The sequence below is a fragment of the Sitophilus oryzae genome, unplaced genomic scaffold (assembly GCF_002938485.1).
Source record: "Sitophilus oryzae breed Bouriz unplaced genomic scaffold, Soryzae_2.0 scaffold_1744_pilon_pilon, whole genome shotgun sequence".
Lineage (NCBI taxonomy): Eukaryota > Metazoa > Arthropoda > Insecta > Coleoptera > Curculionidae > Sitophilus > Sitophilus oryzae.
The window spans coordinates 2,013,283-2,028,046 of record NW_022146440.1 but is presented as its reverse complement, the minus strand read 5'-3'; the positions used below and the strand labels follow the sequence as shown (position 1 = coordinate 2,028,046).

General features: G+C 32.6%; 1 protein-coding gene across 1 annotated transcript in view; it reads right to left on the bottom strand.

Moving 5' to 3' along the window:
* Positions 1-14,764, bottom strand: part of LOC115881873 — a 33,768-nt gene that overhangs the window by 9,586 nt on the left and 9,418 nt on the right. Inside the window, exons 5-7 of the mRNA XM_030899577.1 lie at positions 9,251-9,476; positions 7,067-7,296; positions 4,583-4,788 (exon numbers count right to left, since the gene is read on the bottom strand). Coding sequence (XP_030755437.1) covers positions 4,583-4,788; positions 7,067-7,296; positions 9,251-9,476 — 662 coding nt within the window. The remainder of the gene's footprint in view (positions 1-4,582; positions 4,789-7,066; positions 7,297-9,250; positions 9,477-14,764) is intronic.

The following is a 14,764-nucleotide window of genomic DNA, read 5'->3' as shown; positions in this document are numbered from 1 at the left end:
TGTCAACTTTTTCTATGTTGTGGTTATATATGAATTTGTGAATTGTTTTGTGTTGTTTTGGATATTATCATAAATTTTGTCTTTTTTACATTTAGTGACAGTCCGAGCTCTTCACTCGAAGTATTAACTTTATCTACTAATATCTGTAAATCGTTTAGGTTGGCAGCCATCAGGATCGTATCATCCGCATATCTTATATTGTTGATAGGCACTCCGTTAATTTTTAGTCCTTTCGTTTCATCGTCCAATGCTCGTTTCATTATTTCCTCTGAATAGAGGTTAAATAACATCGGTGATAGCACGTACCCCTGCCTAACGCCTCGACGGATTTCTATTTCTTCGGTGTTATTCCCTTCTATTTTTACCACTGCTTTTTGATTAAAATAAAGATTCGTAATAATTTTTATATCTCTGGTGTCTAAGTTCTTTTCTTTCAGAAGCTGGATAAGTTGTTCGTGTCTGACCCTATCGAAGGCTTTGTTGTAATCAATGAAACATATATAGAGATCCTGATTCATATCCATACATCGTTGGGCGAGAACGTTCAAAGCAAATAGTGCTTCTCTTGTGCCTAAGCCATCTCGGAAACCGAATTGAGTCTCGCTGTTATCCTGTTCTAATGTTTTGTAAATCCTGTGATGTATCACCTTCAGAAGTATTTTTATCGTATGACTCATTAGACTGATTGTTCGAAAGTCTGTGCATTGCCTTGCATTATGTTTTTTCGGGATAGTGACGAACACTGATAACAACCATTCCCTGGGTATAATACCTGTTCTGTATATGGTGTTGAACAGATCTGTTAGACTGTGTATGTTTTCCTCTTCTATCAACTTGAGAATTTCAGAGGGTAACTCATCAGGCCCTGCGGCTTTTCCATCTTTTGTGATTTTTATAGCATGGATGACCTCTTCTTTAGTTATTTCCGGTCCACTGTTTTCTTGTTCTGTTACTATTCTGTTTACATCTCTCTCATCATCGAACAATTCTATTATATAATTCTTCCACGTTCTTAGTTTTTCTTCCATTTCCATAATGATTTTGCCATTCTGGTCAGTGAGTATTGACGGTTGTCTTTTTTTCTGTAATCCTGCCAGTTGTTTTAGTTTCTTGTGGACATTGAAGCTGTCATGCTTTTCTTGAAGGGCTTCTATTTCGTCGCATTTTCTTTTGTAGAACACCTCTTTTGCTTCTCTCATTTTTGTTCGGATTTCTTTCTGAATATTCTTATATGCGTCGTTGTTGTCTTTTACACCACGTCGTTCGTTCATCAATTTCAAAATTTCTGGAGTCATCCATTCCTGTTTTTTCCCTATTTTCTGTTCTGTCAGAATGGTCTTGCTCGGCTCAATTAATGCATTTTTTAAATCTTCCCATTGTTTGTCCGTGTCTTCTTCCGTTGTTATTTGATTGTTTTTGAGGGTTCTGAGGTTATCGTTGATCTTATTTTGTAGCCTTTGCCTTAGTGATGGGCAAAACTGTTATTTTTAGATAACAGTTGAAACTGTTATAGTTATTTATAAAAAACAGCTTAAAATAACAGCTTAAAAATAACAGGTTTCTTTATTTTATTGCTAAATATCTGAAAGAGTATGAAGCGGTCGCCGCCAGGCGTATTAACGCAGTTGCAAGTTGCTACAATGACATGCTCGGTGGTAGTATTTCCAGGGTGTCTAAAAATTTCTAAATATCGATTGTTATCTAAAATACCTCTCTAAAAACGGTCGTTGTTTACAAATAAGCGCTGTTTACAAATTGCGATATAAAAAAGCCAAAATTCCGCCACTCGTCTATACGTATACATTCCGATCTACCTACGCCTTGCCCCTCGATCGGCGTAGATCCTGAATTGCGTAGCAGTGTACAGGGTGCATCTCACTCGACGGGCAAGAAGCTCTTAGTTATAATTTTACCATTTGTGGTCAAAAAATAGCAATATAAGAAAATGTGTAGTATATTCTTCATAAGTAAACCAACTATACACTAGAGTTCGAATTAATTTTACACTTAAACTAGCGTGTACCCGCGACTTCGTTCGCGTCGAATTAATAATTTGTAATGGTGATGATAAAGCAAAGCAAGAATTTCTATTGACATACAAACTGGATAAAATTTTCTCACATTTGCCAAAAATAAGCTTTAAACGTCGAGCAGTTTAAGCAGAATCGTGGTTAATCAATTACTCAACTTTTTGGAACACCCTGTATTATTTTTTAAAAAATTTCAAAATATGTAAAAAAACAAAATAAATTATGCGTGTCCAAGCGTTTTCCCGAAAGACTAACCGTTTTTTAAATAACAAATATTGTAATATTTGAGGGGCGTTTTCACCCTCTTGGAATTTAAGATTCGAGAAACCCCTCCTTATCGAACCTCAACCCCACAGTCAATCCGTTTGCCAAAAATCAGCTTTAAACGTCAAGCAGTTTAAGCAGAATCGTGATTACTCAATGGTCACATTTTATGAAACACCCTGTATATATTTTTAAAAAATCTTAAAATATGTAAAACAACGAAATAAAATATACGTGTTTAAGAGTTTTTCCGGAAAACTCACCGGTTTTTAAATAAAAAATATTCTAATATTTGAGGGTGGTTTCACCCCCTTTGAATTCGAGTTTCGAAAAATCCCTTCTTATCGAACCTCTACACCCTAAAGTCAATCCGTTTTCCAAAAATCAGCTTTTTACGTCAAGGGCTTTAAGCAGGATCGTGATTAATCAATGACCAGATTTTTCAAAACACCCTGTATACATTTTTAAAAAATCTTAAAATATTATTCTGAAAATTTTTCAGAATAAATAAATACCTAAATATTGAAACTTAATAACGTACTGAAACATACAGCGCCATAATATCTCGACCTCCGCCCGTTATGCTCGTAACAGGTTGAAAAACAATATATCTAAAACAACTGATGCGTTATTCTCCAACCTGTTTCGAACTTCCATCGACAATCGACCGATGCAGCAGCCTTCCTTTCCCACTCCTGTTATCTCGACCGCCAGGCGTTATGCCCGCAACTGTTTCAAAAAACCTGCTTCTTTTATATCCTATTATTTTTAAGCTGTTATAAGCGCAATACGACCGTCGACGGGATCGACCGAAGCAGCTACGTTCGCCGTAGCGCATTCCCCACTCCGTTGTCCGTTGTCTCGCCGCCTGTATCGATGGTTGACGAAATAACAGGTTTTCCATCCATACTAGTTGTTTTTTGGAATTGCTTCGAGCAGCATAGAATTTCGGGGCGGTGCAGAGCGCCGACTTCGTTTTTCGTTTCACGAGCGGCCGATCTCTACGTGTCGTTATTTTATATCTGTTATTTTTTAGAAGTAGTAACGGTTGCGTTATGTTATTTCTAAATAATTGTTATAAAATAACAGATAAATAACAACCCATCACTACTTTGCCTTGTTTCTTGGATTTTTAGACCCGATACGTCTATACGATAGACTCCGGCTTAAATTACCACAATACACCAAAACGATTTTACTTTTACACTGGACGCGCGTTTCGCTAACCATCGGAAATTTTATTATCATTTGAAATTTTTACAACACAACGCGTCGCCCAATTCGATTTCATTTTCAGTATATTATTTTTGCTACCCGAAACAGCATTACATTACACAAACTTATTCCTACTTGAGAATTTTATAGATTCAATAACTGCAGTAGTAAAAAGCAAAATACTTAATTATTATGACATACTACAATTTTCATATTATTTCGTTGCGATCAACAAGAACGGTAACAGGGACGGCGCGGCGGGGTGGCGTGAAATAGAGTTAACCGGACAGTTCTAATTTCGGCCACATGGAGCGCTGCTATACGAAATTAAAAATTGGGTTGAAATACACCAAGTCTATAAATATAAATAATCTAGAAAATGTCTATCCGTGGCGGTCTCATCTATTCAAAAAAATTCCAATGGGTATTTCGCCACTTGTACTGTAAGAATAACTACAAAATAAAATAGTTACTTTATTTTATAGTATAGAGATAAATCATCTATATGTCACAAAATAGTACCTATATATTTCAATTGAAGGAATATACCAGATGCGTCTCAAAAGTGGCTCACCCCTATAACTTTTTCATTTTTTTCAGAAAAAAAAAACGAAATTTGAAATGTCAAAAGTTGACATATGATACGTTATTCTATTCAGAGTGTCATTTTCTATTGAATAAAGTGTAAGGTGTCATTTAAAAATCAAAAGTTGTAATTTGTAATCATTCCCGGTGAAAGAGGAAGTGACCAATAACAATTGAATATGTCTATCAATCCTAAGAAAAAAAAAATGATAACCACCAGTCGTCCAGTAAAATGAGTAAAATGATCTTTATCATGTTTTCCCATGGACCCTTTAATGCTGTTGTATAGTAGCAACTTGATAAGCCGCTGGGACCTGGTCGTCAGCGAGTTTCAACTGTTAGTTAAATATTCTTGGTTTATATTTTATCCATCATTAACGGTTTCCGAGTTACAGCGAACGTCCTTTTATTATTAGACTATCCAATACATAATTGATTCTTTATGTATTGCTTTAAAGTAATAATAAAACGTATAAAATCAAACTTACCTATATTTACTTAAAATACAGTAAGCCAAAGGTAGACAATGTGAGGATCCTTCAGGTAAGACCCTTCGGCAATATCCGTAAGTCCTTTCTCCAGTATCACTTGTAATTAATAACGTGTAAGCTTGAGCTGCACTACTGCCCTCTAGGGGAGGACTATTCGGATTTTCAGGAAAACAAAGATATTCAATTTCGCGAGGGACTTCCACCTAAATATGATAATATTATGTGATATATGATTCATATCTTTTGACAGCATACTGCAATGTTTTCAAGAGTAGTAAAGTTTGTCCAACAAGTCAAGGAAGATTTCGACGGACAACATTCAAAAAACGACAGAGAATAGAATTTGCCTGTGAATTACAATGCAGATATAACTGTCAGGCAATCTCCTGTTGGACATACTATTTTACTCAGCTGTAATAGATATTTACGATACAAGCGAGTTAACAGCATCATTATGTTACGCGTGTGAAAGTTGCACGAGTGTGTAGCACGAGCTGTGTAACCACACAAGTATCTTAATGGAGTTAACTCGCGTGTATTATACAATATTTTATCTACGTCAAACTATAAAAACACATAATGAATTTTAAAAATTATTGTACTTAGTACACTAGTTTAAAAAATGAACGATTGGGAAAGTATTCCCTCTGACATAGAAGAAGAGGCATTCAGAGCCATTTCTGGAGTGCTTCCAACAAGATCGAAACAGAAGTGTAAATATACATACATATAAATGAAAAATGGTGCACCGAAAAAAAAAGTACACAACTATAGAAATAAAAAGGTACTCATAACATATTTTTCTAATTTATCCGCTACTGATAAGCCTTCGTCTCTTTGGGCTTTCTATTCAATGACAGGCATTTACTTAAAAAATTGTTCAAACTGTATCATTAACATTTATAATAAATAAGTTTTCATGTTTTTATAATTATTATCAATAGAACAGTTTATTTGTATTTAGTAGGTATTTAGTCCAAAATAAATGTTTTACAAAATATTTTTTTCTCTTTGGTAGTTATCTAAACAAGGAGTGCGGCAATGAAAATGCGTGAGTTAAGAGTTTCTTAACTCACTGACGTAGATAATAGATTCTTAAACAACTTTCTAACAGAAATGGGCATTATTGAATAGCTTAGGTATATTATCTTCGTTTATTATTTTATTTCTTGTACGAACCGGCAACACTGTATGCCGCTTTTTATTTTGTCTCTCTATATTCAATGTATCCTGTATTTACCCATTGGGATGCAAAACATCGGGTTTTTACCCAAATTTCAACATATACCGAGTGTATGTCCATCATTAGACAGTTAAAGCAAGGCACAATACGTATACGTATCTCTCGACACGTAACACAGAAACTTACGTTACGTCTGCCGTTGCGTTGTCGTGTAAACAAGAGTTAAAGCAAGTATTTTGACGTACGTAATGCAAATGGTACATTTGTAATTCTAAATTGTTTTGTGAAACAATTTATTTCATTTTAAAATTGAAAATGGATATCTATTATTCCATTGATTCCACATTAAATTTATAAAAGTAATATCGAAAAATGAAGAAAATTATAAACGGAAATTATTTTATTACAGAAATTAGTCCTTACAACTTAAAATGTTCTTCGTAATAAAAAAATATTGGAAAACAGACACAGCTTTATGATTATTTATTAGATTCCATCTTTTAGAATCCTCATATGGATTTTAGCTATAAGAACTAGCATTTAATTAAATAGATTACAAATGAGTTTATTATGATGCTTAATATTTTCATACTAATTTATTGTAATAAAATAGGCCCAGTTCTGTGACACTGGACCCAAAATTTATGAAATAACTTAATTACTAGGGAGTTGTGGAAACGAGTTGTTTGTGAATTTGTACGTTCGGCATCATTCGGGTGAAAATCGAAACTCCTTCGGCTCGATACGTTTGCGTTTTGTACGTACGTAAAGACACGTAAAGATACGTATCACGTATCCGTAAACGCAAGTGAATTTCTCACTGCGCAAGCGTACATGTCAAACGATACGTTTACGTCTACGTCTTTGGCCTTGCTTTAACTGTCTATTGGTTTACAGATAATAAATACTTAATTTAAAAATAGTATACAGGATGTCTCAACAAATGATAACAATGTTATACAGACTGCAGAAATATTTTTAAATTTAAACTATCAATAAATTAAAGTAAAAGTTATTATATATCATAATATTATTATCATTTTTAAAGATGTTTTAATTGCATTTGAACATTTTGTATGAGCTGCATTCAGAACCTCGCAATTAGTGATCTCGTCTGGTTCTATAATTAGCGGAAAAGTTAAAAGTTTGTTAACTTTTTCCACTAATTGAAAATTCCTATTACTAATATTGACGTTCTGAAAGCTTAAATTCAAATTACAGGAACAAACTTCTACGCTAATTGAAATTACTCATTTATTCCACTAATTGCGAGGTTCTGAATGAAGCTTAATACGTACCTGAGGTGGATATTTGAATTTTATTTGAGCACAGTCTTGTACTTTTTCGATGATGAGGCAGCAATAAAAAAGCGTGTTTTTATTTACATTAGGTTTTTGATATTTTGGCATTGTTCTTTGGTAGGTCTGAAATTTGGTAATGATATCCGCTATTTTACTGTCATGGCGGCTGCCTTCTTTGGGTAGATTTCTAGGATTCGGATTCATTGTGACATTATTTAGTACATGAACTGAAAATAGATAATAAACATATTATTATTGTTGAATATTAAGAAAGAAACAGATCCACATCTGAATTTATATGCTTTCGCTCATTCAATGTCAGCTAATTACTTTTGTTTAATATACAGGGTGGTCCGAACTATATTCCGGAAACTTCTTCAGCATATTCTGCAGATAAAAATAAGTAAAAAAGTTCGTATAAATATGTATGTCCTAAAATGCTTAGTTTCGGAGATACAGGGTGTAGAAGTCATTTTTATTTTGATTTTTTCCAAATAATTTATGAAATAATGTCAATATTTGGATGAAAATTAGTGTCTGAGAGTTTTTTGACATGAGAAATTTGATTTTGATGTCAATATGACTCCTACCTGTAGAGGGCGCCACCTACATATTTTTTAACTGGTTTGAAGAGTAATAACTTATTGTCCGTACCTGTATAAAACTACTGATTAAACAAATATACATTTACGACGTTTTTTACGTAAAAAAGGTCTCTCACTAAAAATCACTACGAGTAACCAATCATGCACGTTTCCAAACTGGCTCCGGTCCGATTTTGCCCTAGAAGCGGATCGCTGTGGGATCGGAAATGGTGAGTACACACATGTCATACATGCTTCCGACTCCTTCGCGATTTCGGACTTCGGCTGGATACAATCGCCAGTCTTGATTCAACAATCGTCGCATGAAGTCGTGTGCGCAAAATGTTTAATAATTTTAGTAACAGTGATTTAGCCATGGTGACACTTTGTTTGGAAGAAGAAGATGAGGAAAATGAGAAAGCTTTTATAGAGAACAGCCAAAAAGGCAGATTTTATATCTTTGTAGTCGGAGTTTCGTTACTGCTCTTTGGTCTGGTCACACAGCACTGGATATTACCTCACTTCTTCAATTAGTTGCTCCGGTTTTATTGTTGACATTTTTTATTATTTTAATAAAAAACTAAAAATAACACAGCAAAAACAAAAATAAACAAAATAGTTTAAAACGACACTCGTCCCACAGCCGGCATCGACGAATAGACTGACAATCGGAACACGAACGGATGCAGGAACGGAGTCGAGTAGGAGCGGGGAAGAATCACGTATCGGAAAGGTGTAAACTACGCTGGTTAAAATAACGTAGTAACGTCATACCTTCTCATACAGTCGTCCGACTGAGTGATCGGAGCCGGATCGGAAACGTACATGATAGGTGTGTCCCGGCCTTATAGTTCACGAGATATTTGGAATCGAATTTATCTACAACCTGTCAGAATGGACATTAATTAAACATGTTGACTAAATAGTTATTAGACTGAAATCATAAATTTTAAAATGTTTTTGTGCCAAAAGGTCAACAGAAACTGTTTTATCATAACGCAAATTTATTTTTTCAGTCAAATAACTATCTACTCAACGTGTTTATTTTTTGTCAATAATGACATCTATTGACTATTTCCATTCTAATTATCTTGAGAACGGTTGCTCGTAGCGATTTTTACCAAGAGATATTGTTTTACGTAGAAAATGACGTAAGTGTATATTTTTATACTCAGTACTTTTATACAGGTATGGACGAAAAGTTTTTTACTCTTCAAAACAGTTAAAACACATGTAGGTGACGCCCCCTACTAACAGGAGTCATAATGACATCAAAATCAAATTTTTCATGTCAAAAAACTCCCAGGCGCCAATTTTCATCCAAATATTGACGTTACTTCGGAAATTATTTGGAAAAAATCGAAATAAAAATGAAACTTTTACACCCTGTATCTCCGAAACGAAGCATTTGAGGACATAAATTTATACAAACTTTTTTACGTATTTTTATCTGCATAATATGCTGCTGAAGTTTCCGGAACTGAAGTTTCTCTTAACACAAAACAAAACAACCAAAAACATAACCAAACCCAAACATTAACCTGTTAATGTCGACATTAACCGGACATCGGACTTTAACCGTAACATATACACCTACCTGATGACAGTTTTAATGAATTTTTAAGCTTTTCAATTTTGTTAGTCCCCGAAAATCCTGGAGAATCGTCTGTCCTTTTTAACCTGGCTGGTAAAGTTCGTCGTCTATCAGTTTCAAAGTTTTCAATAAGCCAACGAATTTTCGCATGATGATCATCGACAGTCGGACTAGGTGTAGTTTCAACATCAGATGCGAATGAAGAGAGCGATGAGTTGTCAGAAGCAATCTTGATGAAAGAAAAAAATAAATTAATGTTTGACAATTTTTTTTCTTTGCATATACAGGGTGTCTCAATAATCCGTGGACATAGAACTACTACGTATTTTTGGAATCAAAATAAGTTTATTGGATACAATTTACCTCTATACAAAAGTGCTTCGTTTGTCCGTTAGAAGGCATAACTTTAAAAAAATAAACACATTTTTTCAGATATTTGCAGAACCGTTATTCCGTTTTGAATGAAATTTTGGGTGTCTACGTTTTGCTAAGTGCTTTAATATTTGACTTTCACAAAAATCAAGAAAATGTACAGGAAGGGTGAAATCTACCCCCACCCTTACATACATTATAGTATACATATTTTCACACTCAACCGACCACCGACTTTTCTTTCGTAAAATGGTCCTTCTATATGGACTACTACCATATCCTTCTATATGGTATTCATAAAAAATAGTAGTTCTTCTATGTCTACGGAATATTGGAACCCCTGTATATTTTGTAGGTCTACTTTGGAAAAATAAATTCTCCAAATTATTTCTTCTCGACTATGCGATGTGACGCATTTTTACAAGAGACAAAAATGTAGTAAATCCTAGAGGGCCCATTTTACGAAAAGAAAATCTGTAGATCTGTAGTCGGTGGAGTTGCAAAATATTTACACTAAAATTTATGTAGGGTTGGTGGTAGTTTTCACCCTTCCCGTACTTTTTCTTGATTTTCATGAAAGTCAAATGTTAAAGCACTTTTAGCAAAACAGAGTCATCCAAAATCTCATTCAAATCAGAATAACGGTTCTTATAATATCTTAAAAAATGTGTTTATTATTTTAAAGTTTGATGCCCTCTAGCGAACAAACGAAGCACTTTTGTATACCGGGTGCGTCTTAAAAGTGGCTAACTCCTATAACTTTTTTATTTTTGCAGTTAAAAAAACGAGATTTGTTATGTTAGTATATGACATAAATTAGGATTGACCGACGTATTCAATTGTTTTTGGTCACTTCCTGTTTCACCGGAAATGACTACAACATTTGATTTTTAAATGGCACCCTCGGTATTTTTTTACTTTATTCGATAGGAAATAACACTCTGAATAGAATGACATATCATATGTCAACTTTTAACATTTTCGCATATGGTTTATTTGAAATTATATCTTGCGGTTCGTAACGAAAATTTCACTCGAAATATCAAGTGTGTGGTACCAAATTATTCGTAAAAAAATGCTTTTTCCAAATATGCTAATGAGTCACCCTCCATTTGATGAGTTCCATTTGAAAAAATTGAGAAATGATTAAATATACGATTTGAGCATTTTCTAACTGACCAGGACAAGACACTAAAAACATTAAACGACCAAATCTATTTTTCCAAGGCTCCTTGATTAAGAATTAGTGTTTTTAACATAACCATGGCACTCTAGATTGAATTTTAAAATTCAATTTTGTTTTAAGCGAGAATGTCAAAAGTTGACATATGATACGTCATTTTATTTAGAGTGTTATTTCCTATCAAATAAAGTAAACAAATACCGAGGGTGCTATTTAAAAATCAAAAGTTGTAGTCATTTCCGGTGAAACAGGAAGTGACCGAAAACAATTGAATATGTCAATCAATCCTAATTTATGTCATATACTAACATACCAAATCTCGTTTTTTTAACTGTAAAAATAAAAAAGTTATAGGAGTGAGCCATTTTTGAGACGCACCCGGTAGAGGTAAAACAAGTCTGTGTTAAACAAATTGTGTCCAATGAACTTATTTTGATTCCAAAAATACGTAGTAGTTCTATGTCCACGGAATATTGGGACACCCTGTATTTAATGCAATAAGTTGTTATACTATATTTAACCGCTCACGAATAGAATGAGAATCCAGCATTTATATGCTATTATTTTTTAGGTAGATATTTTATAATCTGTGTGGGAAAGAAAATTCCAATTTTTTAGAGAAATCAGATAGTGTCAATCAAATTCAAAACGTTGTTAAAATCAACATATAAAGATATCATCTTATATCATAATATTTTCCTAAAAATATTACATAGATGTATAAAACTTTAAATTATAAAAAATATAAAATATATTATTACTTTAGAATAACATAATATCGCAGATAATATTTTGTTAAATATTTTCTCACGTATGGAAATTTTATAAGGAAATATTATGTAGAATTATAAATAAAAAACGATAAAAATTAGAGACATAATTAGAAATTTTTAAGTCAAATCAATTTGAATTAACAAGCGCTAGAAAACGCGATAAGCTGTACCCATAGTACATATAAACATTTCTACTATGTCAAAGATTACTGTACCCGAGTATACCGTAAAGAATTCTTACGGAATGAAAACAAAATGAAATAAATGTCTAGATAACAGGTTTAATTAAAATAATTACTGCAGAAAAAATATAGTAATATTGAGATTAATATTATCCAATAAATCGCCTATGGTAACACTACAGTTAGAAGCAGTTAATATATTGTCCCTCTGGCTTCTTATTTAGTGGGAAAACGACATAAAAAACGATATTCCTTTTCAAAATACTGAACTTAAAACTAGACTAAAAGCAATTAATAAGAAATAAGGCCTTGTTAAATAAGGCATAATTAGCCTAAAAAAATAATATGTGGTAATAAACCACTGAAAAATATTAAATTAGTAAAATAAAATACAAAGAGAATAAAAAAGTACCTCTTCTCCCATATTATTCGAAGTTAAGTCCATAGAGTGCAGCTGATAAAACAGTGTAATAAAATATGTATCAAAACTTGGTTCAACATAAAGCGTGACTGACTGAAATTTTAGGGAAAGATATAACGAGCGCTGATAATTCCCAGAATATCAGAGTAGGGAAAACCCGCCTGTAAATTGTATAGAGAGGGAATGGGAACACCAAAGAACTTTAGATTATTTTTAATCTAAGTTAATGACCAATAAAAAATGGCGAGATCTTAAATAGCAAATATCAACTCATGTAGGCAATTATACTAAATTTCTTTTTTAACCAAATATAAAACATAGAAATAATGACTAACCTTATTAATTCCAGAACTAGATTATTATTTAAAAATAACGCTAAATGCATAATATTAGCGCAAATTAATTAAATATTACCTAATAAAATAATAATTTTAAATTATTAAGATTCCCAGTAACTTTAATGAATCTGATTGAATACTACCCTTCTACATAGGCCAGTAAGCGAGGATAAAAATAGGGTATTGCCTCCGAATTCTTAACACCCGAACTGATTGACGTGAAATTTTAACAGTTAATAGAGATATATATGAATCAAAAGTCACATAGTAGCGATGTGTGCTTTCACCCTGGGGGTGAGTGCCACCCCTTTTTCGGGGGAAAAATAAATCACCCATTTTAATTGCAAAAACCAATAAAGGGATGAATTCTAAGCAAAAAATATTCTATAACATTTTTTTAGAAAATTCATATTTTCCGACTTATTTAGGATTGAGAATCTTGATTTTTCATCTAAATACTGCATATTTTTTGCCATTTTTTATAAATGACTCGAAAACCTTGCGTTTTATCGCAAAACTTATATAAAGCAGAAATGAAGCTTTTGGAATAACGAATCGATTCATTTTTTATTGATTACCGTAAGTGTAATAATAGCCGAGTTATCACTCTGTAAATGTGAAATGTGAAACTTTTTACAGTAAAATAATGGCGGAAGAACATATTTTTCGAAGAAAATGAATATGACCGTTTTTAATGTGCTTGAAAAGACCTTTTAAATGCTTTTTAAAAGGACTTTTGAAGTTTGTAGCTCAAAAACTCGCGGAGTTATGATAAAAATAAAATGGTCACCTCATTTTTTCAGAAAAAAATTAACAACAAAATCGATGACTAAAATCATGAAAATAAAACTATCAATTTATAGGAAATTACATGACCTACAAATTAACCTCTATAGTTAAACAGTCTTGAACTCTTCATTTTTACGAGATTTTTGGGTTTTAAGGCTTCAAAGAAGGTGGTTCTTACACGCAAATCTAACTAAAAAAACGTAATATCTACGAAATAAAGAGATCTACAGAAAAATTTAAAGAGAGCAATAATATTGCAAAAAGACCTTTAATTTGTATCTGTTGTATTTTTTAGGTATCTTGCTTAGTTTTTGAGATATGTAAAAAAAAAAAAATTTTTGAAAAAATAAAAAAATTAAATTTTCATTATTTTCAACTTTTTTCCAAATTTAGGCAGTCTAAACCGCTCTAACTTACAGAGCCCATTGTTAGTACCTAAATATAGTCAGCCGTACATGTATTACGCTTAGTTATTATTTCTATGATTTTAGTCATAGATTTTGTTGTTATTTTTTTTAGAAATAATGAGGTGACCGTTTTATTTTTATCATATGCTCCGCAAGTTTTTGACCTATAAACTTTTTTAAAAAAGCATTTAAAAGGCCTTTTTAACCACTTTAAAAATAGGGATATTAATTTCCTTCGAAAAATGTGTTCTTCCGCAATTATTTTACGGTAAAATGTTGCAATTTAGTTTTCGAAAAATAAAAAATCACATTTACAGAGTGATAACTCGGCTATTATTACACTTACGGTAATCAATAAAAAATGAATCGATTCGTTATTCCAAAAGTTTCATTTCTGCTTTATATGAGTTTTGCGATAAAGCCCAAGGTTTTATCGCAAGGTTTTTCGAGTTATTTATAAAAAATGGCAAAAATATGCAGTTTTTAGATGAAAAATCAAGATTCTCAATCCTCAATACGTTGGAAAATATGAATTTTCTAAAAAAATGTTATAGAACATTTTTTGCTTAGAATTCATCCCTTTATTGATTTTTGCAATTAAAATGGGTGATTTATTTTTCACCCCCGAGAAGGGGTGGCACTCACCCCCAGGGTGAAAGCACCCATCGCTACTATGTAACTTTTGTTCTTACATATATCTCTATTCATTGTAAAAATTTCACGTCAATCGGTGCAGGTGTTCAGAATTCGGACCCTAAAACCCTCGCTTACTGGCAACATTGCAATAGAAAACTATAGCAACAGATAGAGTGATTCACAGTGGATTCGAAAAGGATTCGAAGGTAGGTTAGACGTTTATGGGAGAACTAGTAGTGATATGATTTTTGGCAAATATGGATTCTTGTACCATCAGTGAATCTGCTCCATTTTAAAAAGGGTTTAACATTTTGCAGATATGTAAAAAATATGGCAATATATCTACAATATGAAGATAATTGCTAAGTTGATAAATTGTTGTTGACAATTTTTTTAGTGAGTTATTATCAGTTTTT